The sequence below is a fragment of the Falco cherrug genome, chromosome 17 (genome assembly GCF_023634085.1).
Source record: "Falco cherrug isolate bFalChe1 chromosome 17, bFalChe1.pri, whole genome shotgun sequence".
Lineage (NCBI taxonomy): Eukaryota > Metazoa > Chordata > Aves > Falconiformes > Falconidae > Falco > Falco cherrug.
Genome location: NC_073713.1, coordinates 4,014,024 through 4,028,010, shown reverse-complemented (window position 1 = coordinate 4,028,010; position 13,987 = coordinate 4,014,024). Strand labels below are relative to the sequence as shown.

Here is a 13,987-nt window from a genome sequence, read left to right as displayed (position 1 = left end):
GAGCTGCTTGTGAAGGGTGAGGCCTAAGGGCAGTATCTGCTCCATCTTCTCAGCAGCTTTTCTACTCACCGCAGGCAGCAGACAATCCAGCTTGGAAACCGAGCTCTGTCTTTGGGTAGGTGATTCCCACCTGTCCAGAGAGAGAGAGGACAAGGGAGGCTGTGGGAGAGCAGCCAGCTGATCCATCCCTTCACGTCACCCCCAAGGATGCTGGCACGCCATTAACATCACGGGACAGAGCGAGTCCAGCTAAAACCCAGTGTCTGACGGGACGGAGCAGTTCGCAGCTCAGACAGAGCCAAAACACTCGCATTTTCTGCCTGCCTTTCCCCATCAGGAGGCAATCAGATGTTCTCCAGGCTGGAGGTAAAGTCCGGACACTTCTGTTTGACTCATCCTCCGCTGCTGGAGAAGATCTACCGGATGGAGGGGCTGGAGCTCCTGGGACAGCAATGACCAACCCTGGCATGATGAGCTCTAGGCTGGGGTACCTGGAGCCAAGGTGCTCTCACAGTGCACGTAGGGACCTTTCTGCTCCCTTTCCCAGCTGCTCTTCATCCATATCTCTGTAGGGCACAGACCCCTGAGCTCCTTGCAGTGTATGTCCCAGCCTGTGGGGTTTTCTGCTGTGCCTTTCCCCACCAAACACCATCAGAGATGATGCAAGTGTTGCTGTCCACCCATTGCACGTGAAAGGAATGAGATTTTACTGTCTTTAAACACAAAGCCACAAAGAGCAAACAGTGGAGGTGGGGGCAGGAGGAAGCACAATGTCCCGCTCAGGAACTGACTCTGACACAGCTTCACAAATAAGCTTCATTCCCAAAATGTCCCCAGGAGCCATGTGCTCAGCCCAGAGCTGGGTGCTGCCACTGTAAGGTGGCACCTCTGGGACCATGTGCCACCCTGGATGCTGCTGTGGTCTCCAGAATAAACTTGCCCTGTTGAACAGGGCAGTGCTGTGGGAAGGAGACATCCCCTCCTGGCACCTGGAGATGCTCAAGGTTGTGTCCTCTTCCTCTTGCACCTCCACTCCCTGCGCTGCCCGTTTTTCTTTTTGTGGTCCTACCGACATCCATGTACACATTGCACTTTGGCCAGCAAACAAAATCCCTGATTCATGGAGCCCAGTGCAGTCAGCTGATGATTTTGGGTCACAAGTTCAGCTGCAAGGCACACGACTGAGCAAACCACAGCATGGGGGAAGCGCTGGCATCGAAACGAGCCAGGCTGCAGGCTGTGGGCTCTGCGTCTTAAGCAACAGCCTTGGCTTATATTTCACGTATGCACAAATTCTTCAGCTGTGCTTGCAGCCTTTCTTGAAGCTTGAAATCACATCAAAACCAGCCTGGACGATGAGAAGGCCTTAATTTTATCCTTAAATCAACCCGGAGTGCTGGAAAGGAGCGTGGGCTATGAGGGCGTGCATGACTTGGATGTCTGCTTGTAGCTTGGAGTATTACAGAAATGTCCATCCTTCCCTCTGGGCACAAAACCAGCTTGCGTGGAAACAGCTGCTGCAGGGGGGGAAAGACCCATTGGGCACCTCCCTGTGCAGCCTGTCCCGATGTCGGGGTGCTTATTGCCATCAATAAATCTGTTCCTCAGCCACAGGTGGTCACCGAGAACTCTTTGCTGCCCTCCTTTTTGCTGTCCTGCTCCAAAAAATTCCCAGCCGTGATGATCTTCTTACCTCCCAATAGCATCAGCTGCCCCAGCATCCTCCCTGGTCCCAAACACCATCCTGATGATCACTGGGTTTGGCGGGCATGGGGAAATTCCATATACTCCATGTGGTGTGTCCTGGGGCCGCAAAGGAGAGGACATTACGGGTATTAACGCTCGGCGAGTGCTCCTTTTGGTGGCCCTGGGCATGCAGGGAGGCTGAGCATTTTCTCAGAAGGGGAAATGGCTCCTTTACCCCTCGGTTGGAGTCACTGAGTGGGGCTGGGGGAGCAGAGGGAGGGATGCACCGCAGGCCGTTCCCCTAGGGATGAGAGCACTGGATACCCCTGGTTTGGAGGCCCAGAATGTGGGGCTGCTGGGGTGGCATTTTGCTGGGGTGGCGGGTCTGAAGGAGCCCAGATCTCAGCGCTAGACTCACCCAGGTTGTGAAAAACATATTAATAATCTTCCTGAAGAAGTCTGAGAGCTAAAACCTCAGCTGCCAATACCAGTGTGGAGCGGAGGGTCTTTCAGCTTCATCGCACACCCCTGCCCAACCAGACCCCGACCCTGGGGGCCACAGAGCTTCATCCTGCCCCTTTGCTTCAGGCAGGACCCAGCATGACCAGGAAGTGGCAGGAGGGAGCATCCCTGGGGGGTCTGCAGGGGTCCCTCTCCCCACTGCGAGAAGACAAGTGAAGAGAGTCCAACCCCGTTCTAACCCACCCCATTCCCTCTCATCCCACCCCACCCCATCCCACTCTGTCCCCACCCCATTTGATTCCTACCCCCATTCTATCCCCATCCCCATTCCACCACATCCTATCTCGCCTCATCCCATCCCCATCCTACCCCCATCCCACTACATCCAATTCCAACACACCTCCATCCCTGTTCTCCATTCCCATCCCACTGCATCCCATTCCTCCGCATCCCACCCCATTCCACCCTGACCCCATCCCTATCTAGATCCCACTGCATCCATCCCACAGCATCCACCACACCCACCCCAACCCCTTCTGCATCCAACTGCATCCCACTGCACCTCCACCCCATCCCCATCCCCACCTGCATCCCACTGCACCCCACTGCATCCCATCACACCGCAACCTTACGCTATCCCCATCCGCATCCCCATCTCACCGCATCCCCATCCCACCGCATCTCATCCCACCGCATCCCCCCGCATCCCATCCCACCGCATCCCCAACCCACCGCATCCCACCGCATCCCCCATCCCACCGCATCTCACCGTATCCCCCCCGCATCCCCATCCCACCGCATCCCATCCCACCGCATCTCACCGTATCCCCCCCGCATCCCCATCCCACCGCATCCCATCCCACCGCATCCCACCCTCCCCCCCCCCCGCCCCCCCGCGCCCCCCCGCCCCCGCCGCTCGGCGCCCCTCCCGCCCGCTCCGCCGTCCCCCCCGGCCCCGAGTGGCTGCGGCGGGGCCAAGCCGCGCCCCGCGCCCCCGCCCCGCTGCCGCCCCATATAAGCCCGGGCGCCCCGCAAGGCAGGTAGCGGCGGGGCAGGGGCTGGCGCGGCCGCTCCGCTCCGCTCCCCCCGCCCCGCCCCCCCCCTCTCCCCGGCGTCGGGACCCGCAGCAGCGGGAGGAGGAGGAAGGAGAGAGGAAGGGGGGGGCCGGGTCCCGCGTTCTCCCGCCTCCCCCGGAGCCCGATGCCGCCGGCCCTGAGCGCGCCGGGACGATGCTGCCGCTGCTGCCGCTGCTGCCGCTGCTGCTGCTGGGCGCCCCGGGGCTGAGCCTGCCCTCGGGGGGGGACCCGGCCGACACCGCGGTGGTCACCCCGCTCCGCCTGGACCCCGACATCAACGGCCGCTCTTACTTCAGGCGGGGCCCCGCCGAGCCCCCCCCGGGGAGGGCGGGCGGTGGTCTTCCAGCTCTCGGCCTTCGGGGAGGACTTTTACCTCCACCTCTCCCCCGACGCCCACTTCATCGCGCCCGCCTTCGCCGCCCACTACCTGGGGGTCGCGCCGGGCGCCGCCAGCCCCCTCCCCGGCCTCCGCCACTGCTTCTATTCGGGGGATGTCAACGCCGACCGGGAGTCTTTCGCCGCCCTCAGCCTTTGCGGGGGGCTCCGGGGGGCTTTCGGCTACCGGGGGGCCGAGTATCTCATCAGCCCGCTGGCGGGGGGGGCGGCCGGGGGAGCCCACCGCCTGCAGCGCCGCAGCCCCGGCCGCCCCGTCGGGGCCGGAGCATCCCGCTGCGCCGTGGGCTCTGGGCTGACCCCCGGCGTGCTGCAGGCGCTGTACAAGTACCAGGGGCGCGGGGGGGGGGAAAGGGGGTCGAGCCAAGCGCTTTGCCTCTGTCCCCCGTTACGTGGAGACCTTGGTGGTGGCGGACGAGTCGATGGTGAAGTTCCACGGCGATGACCTGCAGCACTACCTGCTCACCCTGATGGCCACGGCCGCCCGCCTCTACAAGCACCCCAGCATCCGCAACCCCATCCAGATCTCCGTGGTCAAGTTCCTCCTCATCGGGCAGGATGACAAGGGGCCCAAGGTCACCAGCAACGCCGCCCTCACCCTCCGCAACTTCTGCGCCTGGCAGAAGAAGTGGAACAAGGTCAGCGACAAGCACCCCGAGTACTGGGACACCGCCATCCTCTTCACCAAGCAGGTGGGTGCAGGGGGGATGACCCCGCAGAGCCGTCCCCCATCTCAAGGAGCCCTGCACCCTGCTAACCTCCTGCCACCTGTGCACCATTGCACTTGTGGCTGATCCCCCTTTTCCCAAGGGACCCTCCACCCTCAGGTGCGGGGGTGGGGGGAGCGAGGTGGGGAGCCAGCCTGCTTGAGCCAGCCCTTGCTCTCCTCTGGGCAGGTTTTGGCCAGCAGCCCGGAGAAAGCCCTGCTGGGGTGAGCGAGGCCAGGAGGTGCACAAAGGCAGGTTGCCCGCAGGGGCAGAAACCCCCCTTCCATCCCCTGCCTCCTGGCAGGAGCCTCAGCAGCCACCACCCCGAAACGCGGGGTCTGAGCCCAGAAAAGGAGGAGCGTGGCCCCACTTCCCCCTCTCCAGCTGGGAAGAACTGATGGTGGCACCTGCCAAGAAAAAAAAAAAAAACAAACCCTCTCCCTGCTTCCTCTGACTCATGCGCGAAGTCCTCCTGAGAACCTGGACCTCTCCTCTGCATGCTGGCTGCTCCGCGCAGACCCAGCTCAGGGCTGGAAGAAAAGCACCAGAAATACGGCCAGCACTTTGTGGGGGGGAGGAAGAGGCAAGAGTCTTCCTCACAGCTGCCATGGGCTGGTGGAAAGGGGCTTTGCCGGGCTGCGTTTCACTAGGGCTCCGCAGGCAACGTGGGATGCAGGGTGATGAGTGAGCTCGCCGTCCTCCCACCCCTGTGAACTGGGGGACACCGAAGCAGCAAGACCCCTCCCAGTGCCTCCTCCGGGGGCTGCTCCTCTCCCCGCCACAGCGCTGACACTGGTGCGGTGCCAGGCTAAGGGGTGTTGCCACCTGCACCCCCAAATCACTGGGGGGGGGGGGGGGGGAAGGATAAGCCCAGCTTGAAGGGGATGGCCACTATCTCCCCTGGCCGCAGCAGGCTTGGCCAAGCAAGAGTGACTTGTGTTTTCTCCTTCCCCATCCCTGCCCAGTTGTTTTTGGCTCTGGGACAGGTCGGGAACTCCCCTCAACAGCAGGAGACCATTCCCAAAACGTCTTTCCAGGTCAAGCACTTGTGGGTGGGAAGGGTACAGTGCTCAGCTGCCCCTAGCCTGGGGTCAGCGCGGGCTGACGATGGCCTGGAGCAGGAATGATGCTGTGCAGGACATGTGAGACCTCATCCTGCCAGTCCTGCTTGTCCCCCTGCCCTGGGCAGGGACCATGTCCCCCAGCCGGCTGTAAATCCCGCTGGAGCAGAGGCAGGGTTGAACCCCAGCCTGCTGGAGCAGCTCCTGCCTGTGCAGGGTGGCTGTGAAGAGGAGGACACCTGCTGACACCCCTGTGGGGACGAGCCAGCTCCATCTCGGATGGAAACCTGGTGAGGTCACTGGAGCCACACGTGGGACGGGTTCGCTCCCAGCGATTTGAAAGCTGCAGATCACGGCTGAGCTGCATTTCTTACACATTGCTAAACCATCCATTCCTGAAATCCCAAAGCAAGCTTGGTGCAAAGGCACACGATGGAGGAGACATCTGCCTTCCTTGAGTGTATCCATCTGTGGTCCCCTGACACCCCGAAGCTTATCTCCCTGCCAAAAAGCTGTTACATAAGCCCCCAACTTAAATTTCATCTCGAGCCCAGTTGATAGGCAGTTGCCAGTTGTGTCAACGAGTTGCTGATGAATGGGACTGTCCTCTCCCACTCGGTTTTGCTCTTTCCTGATGTCGGTCACGCTGGACCGTGGATTTGCCTTTGGGGAGCTCGGTCCCACTCAGTCGGTGGGCGCAGATCTGCCAGCAACTGTGGCCGTGGGACCTTCACCTTCCTACCTGAGCCGGTGCTTGTTGGAGGGTCCTGCAGAACATCCAGCCTTCAGCTGCACTCCTGCCTCTTGGAAACAGCGTCATGCACATGGGAAAGGGCTCAGCCATGCTTCCCACCCACCCTGGACCTTGCCATCCCACCAGCACAGGTTTGCTGAACATCTTTGGCCCACTGTAAAATCAAAGGGATGTCGCACTGAGGAACATCTGGCTGCAGCCTAACATGCAGCAGATGCTGTGGGGGAATTTGGAGCTCTGTAGCTCAAGGCTCAGCTTTTTTGGGGCTGCTTTGGACGCACGTCAGAAACCCCCATGGTAGGGAGAGTGCTTATGACCTGCTCGCTGAGCAGGGAAATTAATGCACTAGCCACAAGGATTCCCTGCCAACCGACCTACAGAACATCTTGAGAAGTTCACCAGGGGATGGAAGTACCCACAGATGAAGGTCAGGCTGGCAGGAGAGTCCTGATGGTGCATGGAGCAGGTCGCCTGTAACCCCTTGGGGCATCCTCCCTGTATCGGCTGGCAGTGGGGGGTACCAGTGATGGCGAGCACATCCTGCAGAGGCAGAGCTGGCCCTTTGCATGCTGCTTTCCCACCTTAAACCGCTTGTCTTTCTCTCTCCTCCCCTCTGTAACTCCATCCTTGCATCACCTCCCCTCCTGCGCAGGCTGGACCCCCAGCAAGGCTGGAGGAGGTGTTTTGGGGGAGTCGGGACCCCTCGTTAGAGTGCAGAGATGCCGCCCAGCCTCTCAAAGTGGGCTGTCCCTGGGAGGCTGTGGCTGAGGGGGTTGGGAAAACCCCGTTAAGAGGCACTCGTTGATGCATCCCCGCAGCCGGCAGGCAAGGTTCAAGAGCCAGAAGTGGGTCAGTGTGTCAGTGCAGGTGTTGGGCTGGGAGCCAAAAGCTCGCTGTGCCAGCAAGGAAACAGCGACTCTTCAAAGAGCAGTGAGTGGGGAGCCAGGAGCGGCCGCCTCTTCCCTGTGATGTTGTGTCATCCCCCTGTGTCCCATCTTCACCCCCCAAATCTCCAGCTGTGGGACTGCCTCAGGGAAGAGCGTAGGCAGGGGGCACTGGGCAAGCTGCACCCCTGGGTGAGCTTAGCATGGCAATGGCACTGGCTTTTTGGGACAGGGGACCCTGTGCCTGGGCTTGCTAGCCCCACCTGGTCACCCCGTGCTCAGTGCTGGTGGTGTGCCACCAGGGATGCGGGGCTGCCATCTGCTTGTTCCTGCCGGCAGTGATACACAGTGGGATCACGGATGCAGCGAGGTCCCAGCTGACAGGGAAAACTGTTGCGGAGCGAGAGCTGAACCTGGCTGTATGATGGGGTTTTCCACCAGCTGCAATAGCCGGCCCGGACCCAGGCGTTTCTTCACCTCACCTCTCCAGAGATCGTGGTCTGCTCTGTGCCTCCAGACTGTAGCCACAGGTCTCCTGGTAAAGCCATCTCAGCCTTGGCTGGGGCTCTCTGAAGTCATCAGGACTGTTAGTTACCCACGGCTGAACCTGCCTGCGCGGGAATGCCTTCAGCTTGGAAACCTTGCTGGAAATGTTGGCAGAGCAGCTCATGCGAGATTTCGAGCAACCCAGGCGCTTTGGCTGGGCAAGCGCTGAGTATGAATCACACTTATTTATAGTATGGGAGCGCCCGGCAAGTCCCTTACGTTTTCTTTTCATGTGGAAAGCAGCTCCCTGCCTCCTGCACAGCCTCCCCGGCAGCTCCCAGCCCAGCTGGGACAGCACCAAGGGATGGGGACGATGCTCCAGCCCTCCCAAGCCACCGACAGACCCCAGCATGGGAAAGGGGCATCCAAGGACAAGGCTATTGCCAGGCTGCAGCAGCAGCACATCTTCAAATGGACTTTTTAGTTGCACAAGCCCCTTGAGATCCCAAAGAAGGGCAGATTCACCTATGATGAGACCTTTCCCATCCTCTATCCTGGCAGCAACTGCATGGGGTCCGGCCATTCTTGAGTCGGGGGTGGGGGGGCTGGTCTGGTTCCTCCTTCAATCAGCTGGGCTTCGTTGCTCCTTGAGGAGTGGCTGCAAAGTGGCTTGGAGAGGCAGGAGCACTTCCCTTAGCTTTGGGAATCTCTGGACCAGCCCAGGGGCTGCTTCTTCCTAGGGAGAAGCTGAGAAAAAGGGGTCAGCTGTGACCCCGAGTCCAGGTATGTTCCCATCCACCCGCCTGGGTCCGGTCCTTGAGCTCACGATGAAAATGGGAGCCAGACTGACTCCTCCGTGCCGAAACCAATTCCACCCTGGCTGGAGGAGCCGTTTGGGTGGGAAAAGCTGTCACTGAAGGCGTGGGAGGATGCTATGCACAAAAAGCATCCCCAGTGCCAGGGTTAAAGGCAAACACAGGGTTGCAGCCTGGTCTGGGTCAGGATTGAGGTCTCCTACCCCTGCAGCCTGATGTGGTCCCCATCCCTTCGGGCTGCTCCCCCCAGCAGGCTGGGGATCAGCTCCCTGTGGGGTACCGGGAATGGTGTGGGGATGAGGAATGGTGACGCCCATGCTGGCCCCAGGACTAACCCGCTGCCTCCGTGCCTTGCAGGACCTGTGTGGTGCCACCACCTGCGACACGCTGGGGATGGCGGATGTAGGCACCATGTGTGACCCCAAGCGCAGCTGCTCCGTCATAGAGGACGACGGGCTGCCCTCGGCTTTCACCACCGCCCACGAGCTGGGTAAGGCTCCCTGCTCTCCTCTTCCTCTCGGGAGAAATGCCAGGAGCTGACGAGGTTCAAAATAACCCTGGTTTTGGCCTCCGGAAGATCAGACAATAACCGGTATCCAGTGATGGGGAAACTCCACCTTGGGGCATATGAGACCCCCCCTGAGCTGGGTGGGAAAGAGCTGCTGAGAAAGCAAAAGAGTTTGCTGTTGTGATTGCTACCTCGGCTGGGTATCCAGGATTCAGGAGTCCTGAAATAACAGGCAGAGGGCACACCTACCTCTGGAGACACTTGCCCTGCTCGGTGGGGAGGAGGAGGAGGAGGAGGGAGCGGGGAGAGTGCTGAAGTCTCCTTCTCTTTGCATCTTCCCTTGCCCTTCCATGTGCTTTCCACGTGCACAAAGCAGCCGGGACAGTGCCGGAAATCTTGCTGGCTCAGGGATGCTGCTGGCAGGGTGGCTCATGTGTGCCAGTCGTGCAGGCAGAGCCAGGGTGTGCACGAGCATCATCCTTCCCCAGATGTCTCCTGGGCTGCCCGCAGCCATTGCAATCCTTGCAGTGGTCTGCCCTGTTCTGTGCCTCAGTTTCCCCATTTCAAGAATCTGTGAGGCCCTGCTCTGCATGTCAAGCAGGGTTATTCATGCTGCCCTCCTTTAAACCCCCTCAGGCCACGTCTTCAACATGCCCCATGACAACGTGAAGGCCTGCGAGGAGGTCTTCGGCCGGCTGAAGACCAACCACATGATGTCCCCCACCCTCATCCAGATCGACCGTGCCAACCCCTGGTCAGCCTGCAGCGCTGCCATCATCACTGACTTCCTAGACAGTGGCCACGGTGAGCCCTCCTGCACCCCGTGCCCCCTTACCTGTGTCCCTGCCCTGTGGGAGCAGGATCCATCCCTGCGGTTGGTTACTGGGAGAGGCTGATGGGATGTAGAGTGACTCTTCTCCTCACTCTGCAAACAAAGTTAGAAGGAAACCAGGAGTTTGGCAGCATTTCTGCAACGGCCAGGCTTCCTCGGTGCCGAGGTGACCCCAGCAGTGATGCCTGCCCTGAAGCTGCTGGTGGTTACTAAGAGATGGAGTCTCTTGGGTCTGGGATACAGCTGACCTCCAGGGCATCCTGGTCCCGCTGGCAGCGCGTGGCTGGGACAGCTTTGTCCAAATTACCGGCGGCCACCCCTCACCTCCCCGCAGCAATGCTCTCCCACCCCACACTGGTCTGTAGAACCCCCCAAGGACCCAGTAGACCCCTCCATCCCCACTTCTGCAGGAGACTGCTTGCTGGACCAGCCTGCCAAACCCATCCCGCTGCCCGAAGACTTACCGGGGACGAGCTACAGCCTGAACCAGCAGTGCGAGCTGGCCTTTGGCGTGGGCTCCAAGCCCTGCCCGTACATGCAGTACTGTGCCAAGCTCTGGTGCACGGGCAAGGCGCGCGGGCAGATCGTCTGCCAGACCCGGCACTTCCCCTGGGCGGATGGCACGGGCTGTGGCGAGGGGCGCTTCTGCCTGAAGGGTGCCTGTGTTGAGAGGCATAACATCAGTAAGTACAGGGTGAGTACCTGCGCCGTGAACCTCAAAAACATCCCGTGGGGTCACCCTGAGCTTTTGTGTTGGGTGCTGGCTGAGCAATCCCTCTCCTCCTGGTGCTGGGGAGCTGGCGGGGAGACACGGATGTGAAAAGAGGTGGAGGACCCTTGGGTATTGCTTATTTCTCAGGGAGGGATGGTGCTGTACCGCTCCATCCAGCCCCAGGCAGGTTGGGGAGCAGCTGGTAGAGGTCTTGCTTACAAAGGGATGGCTCTGAGGCTGGAGAGCCCTGCTTGGGGTGGAGCCGGTGGTGATGGGGATGCAGCATCTCATCCCCTGCATCCCCACAGGTGGACGGTGGCTGGGCAAAGTGGGCACCCTATGGGCAGTGCTCACGGACGTGCGGCGGTGGGGTGCAGCTGGCCAAGCGGGAGTGCACCGACCCAGTACCTGCCAACGGGGGTTCCTACTGCGAGGGCATCCGCGTCAAGTACCGCTCCTGCAACCTGGACCCCTGCCCTGCTGCAGGTAAGGGGCTGGAGCTCAGTTCGCTTGTGGTTGGGTGCATGACGTATAAAAACCCCATAAAACTGGAGCCGAAGGTCCAGGCTGGTCCTTGATCCCATGCACATTCCCATTTTTTCCAGTGCCAGGGAAGAGCTTCCGTGAGGAGCAGTGCGAGGCTTTCAACGGCTACAGCCACAGCACCAACCGCCTCACCGCCTCTGTCTCCTGGGTCCCCAAATACTCCGGCGTCTCGCCCCGGGATAAATGCAAGCTCATCTGTCGGGCTAATGGCACCGGCTACTTCTACGTGCTGGCACCCAAGGTGGGTGGGAGATCCTCAGGGTCAGCATCTCAGCTGTAGGATGACTCCAGCATGCCTGGGAATGCAAGAATTTTCCCTGTCTGGTGGGCAGCTGGTGTTAGACGAGGTTGTAGAGGATGGGAATTCACCAGGCTGGTATGGAACAGGAGGTTGTAGAGGATGGGAATCCACCAGGCTGGTATGGAACAGCCTGGATGTATTAGCTTATTTATTTCAGGGCTGAAGTTGGTCCATGGAGGGTCTTCCTCTGGGTTTGGAAAGGTGCCTCTGGGATATGTTCATGATCCTGAAATAGAGGATGATAACGACAGTGCCGGGGAAGCGATGTGCATGCCAGACAAGGGACGGAGCAGGGTGGTGTTATCTGTGTCTCCATCGCAGCCTGTTCCCTTTGCACCGATGCAATCAAAAGGGCCAGAAAGGGATGTAGTCCCACCTAACAATTCTCAGAAACCTTAAAATTCCCAGCTGCAAAGCAGAGCATGAGCGAAGGGCGACACGGTGCCCGCTAGCATCTCCTCAGGGCTGGCTGGCTGGATTCAGGTAGCCCCACCTTGGATGGCCGCAGCTGCGGGGCTCTGTGGGGTGGCAGAGGAAGATGCAGCAGCTTGTTTTGCTCACCCTTGTACAGGTTGTAGATGGCACCCCTTGCTCCCCAGACTCCACCTCGGTCTGCGTCCAGGGCAAATGCATCAAAGCGGGCTGCGACGGGAAGCTGGGCTCCAAGAAGAAGTTTGATAAATGCAGCGTCTGCGGAGGAGACAACAAGAGCTGCAAGAAGGTCTCAGGCTTGTTCACCAAACCCATGTAAGTGCTAGGTGACCACGTGCGCTTTCCCCTCTCCCAGCTCTGCTTTTTGGGGCGGATGCGGGAAGGTCCTGGAGATGGTGCCTGGGGTCCTGAGCAAACTGTCCTGGTGCTAGTGATGAAGGAGCAGGACACATTTAACATGCTGTCGGTTTCTGCTGATGGAGTTACCTCTGGTAGGTCCATGCTGTTGAGCCAGAGGAGTTTCAGCATCTTCCCGTATCTGGGTGACCTCAGCCTAGGTGAAACTCTGTTGAGGGAGGAGATTCAAAATGATCTTCGAAGGAAGGAGGAGATAATTGTAGGGGTGGGAAGATCTCCGAGCTGTAGCTGCAGAGTTTCGGGGCAGGGGCATGCCGTAACGGGATGCTCCCCTGCCTGATGGCCTGCCCTACCTGCTTTTCACTTCCAGGCACGGCTACAACTTCGTGGTGGTCATCCCCGCGGGCGCCTCCAACATCGACATCAGGCAGCGAGGCTACAAAGGGCTGATCAGTGACGACAACTACCTGGCGCTGAAGAACGGGCAGGGCAAGTACCTGCTGAACGGCCACTTCATCGTCTCGGCCGTGGAGAGGGACCTGATGGTGAAGGGCAGCGTCCTGCGGTACAGCGGCACCGGCACGGCTGTCGAGAGCCTCCAAGCTTTCAAGCCCATCCAGGAACCCCTGACTTTGGAGGTGCTCTCCGTGGGGAAGATGACCCCTCCTCGGGTACGCTACTCCTTCTACCTCCCCAAGGAGAGCAAGGAGGACAAGTCCTCCTACAAGAAGGAGGGCAAGACCTCCCCAGACCTCAACAACAGCGTCCTCAGCCTGTCCAACCGCTTGGACGGTGGGAGACCGAGCTACAAACGTCCCTCCTACAAGTGGGCGGCGGGTGGCTGGGAGGCTTGCTCCGTCACCTGCGGCGATGGCTTGCAGAAGCGTTCGGTGGCTTGTCGCGACTCCTACGGCCAACCGGCCGCTGAATGCGATGCAGCACAGCGGCCGGCTGATGTCCGGCTGTGTGGGGAGCCCTGCCCGGTGTGGGAAGCTGGACCTTGGTCTCCCTGCTCCAAGAGCTGCGGTCGGGGTTTCAAGAGACGGGCGCTGAAGTGCTCGGTCCCAACCGGGCACCTGCTGCCCAGGGAGAGTTGCAATTTTCGGAGGAAGCCACAGGAGCTGGATTTTTGCACCTTGAGGCCATGCTGAGCAGGTCAAGGGGTGTTTGTGAGGAAGGGCATGGTGTTACTCTGGCTGGATGCGGCTGAGCAGCAGCCAGGGGTTGGGAGAGGGGGAGATGTCCATAGCACATAGCAAATGGGGTGGGGGTGGGGGGAATCAGGAAAAAATTTGGGGGGAACAAAAAGGAACCTGGGTGTGGGACAGAGCACGGACAGCCCACGCGCCTGGGAGAGAGGGCTTTTACCGACCAGGTCACTCTGAGACAGAGCGGGAACGAACATCTACCTCGAAGCCGCCGAATGACGCAGAAACCCACCGGCGGAGACTGGGAGTTGGGGGGGGTGGGGAAAACGAGGATGGAAACAAGGAGAGTCACTGCCCGGGATGGATCCGAGTACAGGCAGGGATACACCCCTAAAGTGCACAGTCGAAGCCTCCCCTGTCTTCCCAGGGCCAAGCCTACCTCCCCCCTCCCCGGACTCCCCCAACACTTGTGCTAAACGGGATCAAAAGGATTTACCAACGCAACGACGGCACATCACGTTGTCCAGCCACCGGTGCAACGAGGTGCTGGGACTGGTGTCTTGCTGGTGATGACCTTGCAGCCTGGGTGGGCTGGAGAGCCCCAGCAGCAGCCCCGGGCCAGGCTAGAAGGTGGTGGCTTTATTTTCATTTTCTCCTCATGTTTATGACCTGACCAGTGTAGATTTTATGGTGCTTAACTCTGTATTTTTTTTTTTTTTTTAACCTCCTTCCTCTCCTTCTCGAGGGATGTAAACCTTGCGTAGTGGGGATGGTGTTATTCCCCGTGGGCTCTCACCTGGCTGAGGTTTATCCTATGGTGCTTTGGG

At 59.9% G+C, this 13,987-nt stretch overlaps 1 protein-coding gene across 1 annotated transcript; it reads left to right on the top strand.

Moving 5' to 3' along the window:
• Positions 1–3,249: 3,249 nt before the first annotated feature.
• Positions 3,250–13,245, top strand: ADAMTS15 (ADAM metallopeptidase with thrombospondin type 1 motif 15). The gene is given in 10 exon segments (XM_005437648.3): positions 3,250–3,554; positions 3,556–3,956; positions 3,958–4,309; positions 8,682–8,814; positions 9,469–9,636; positions 10,075–10,358; positions 10,685–10,862; positions 10,982–11,163; positions 11,795–11,970; positions 12,383–13,245. Coding segments are annotated over 10 exon segments (2,832 nt in total). The 5' UTR covers positions 3,250–3,377; the 3' UTR covers positions 13,164–13,245.
• The last annotated feature ends 742 nt before the right edge of the window (positions 13,246–13,987 follow it).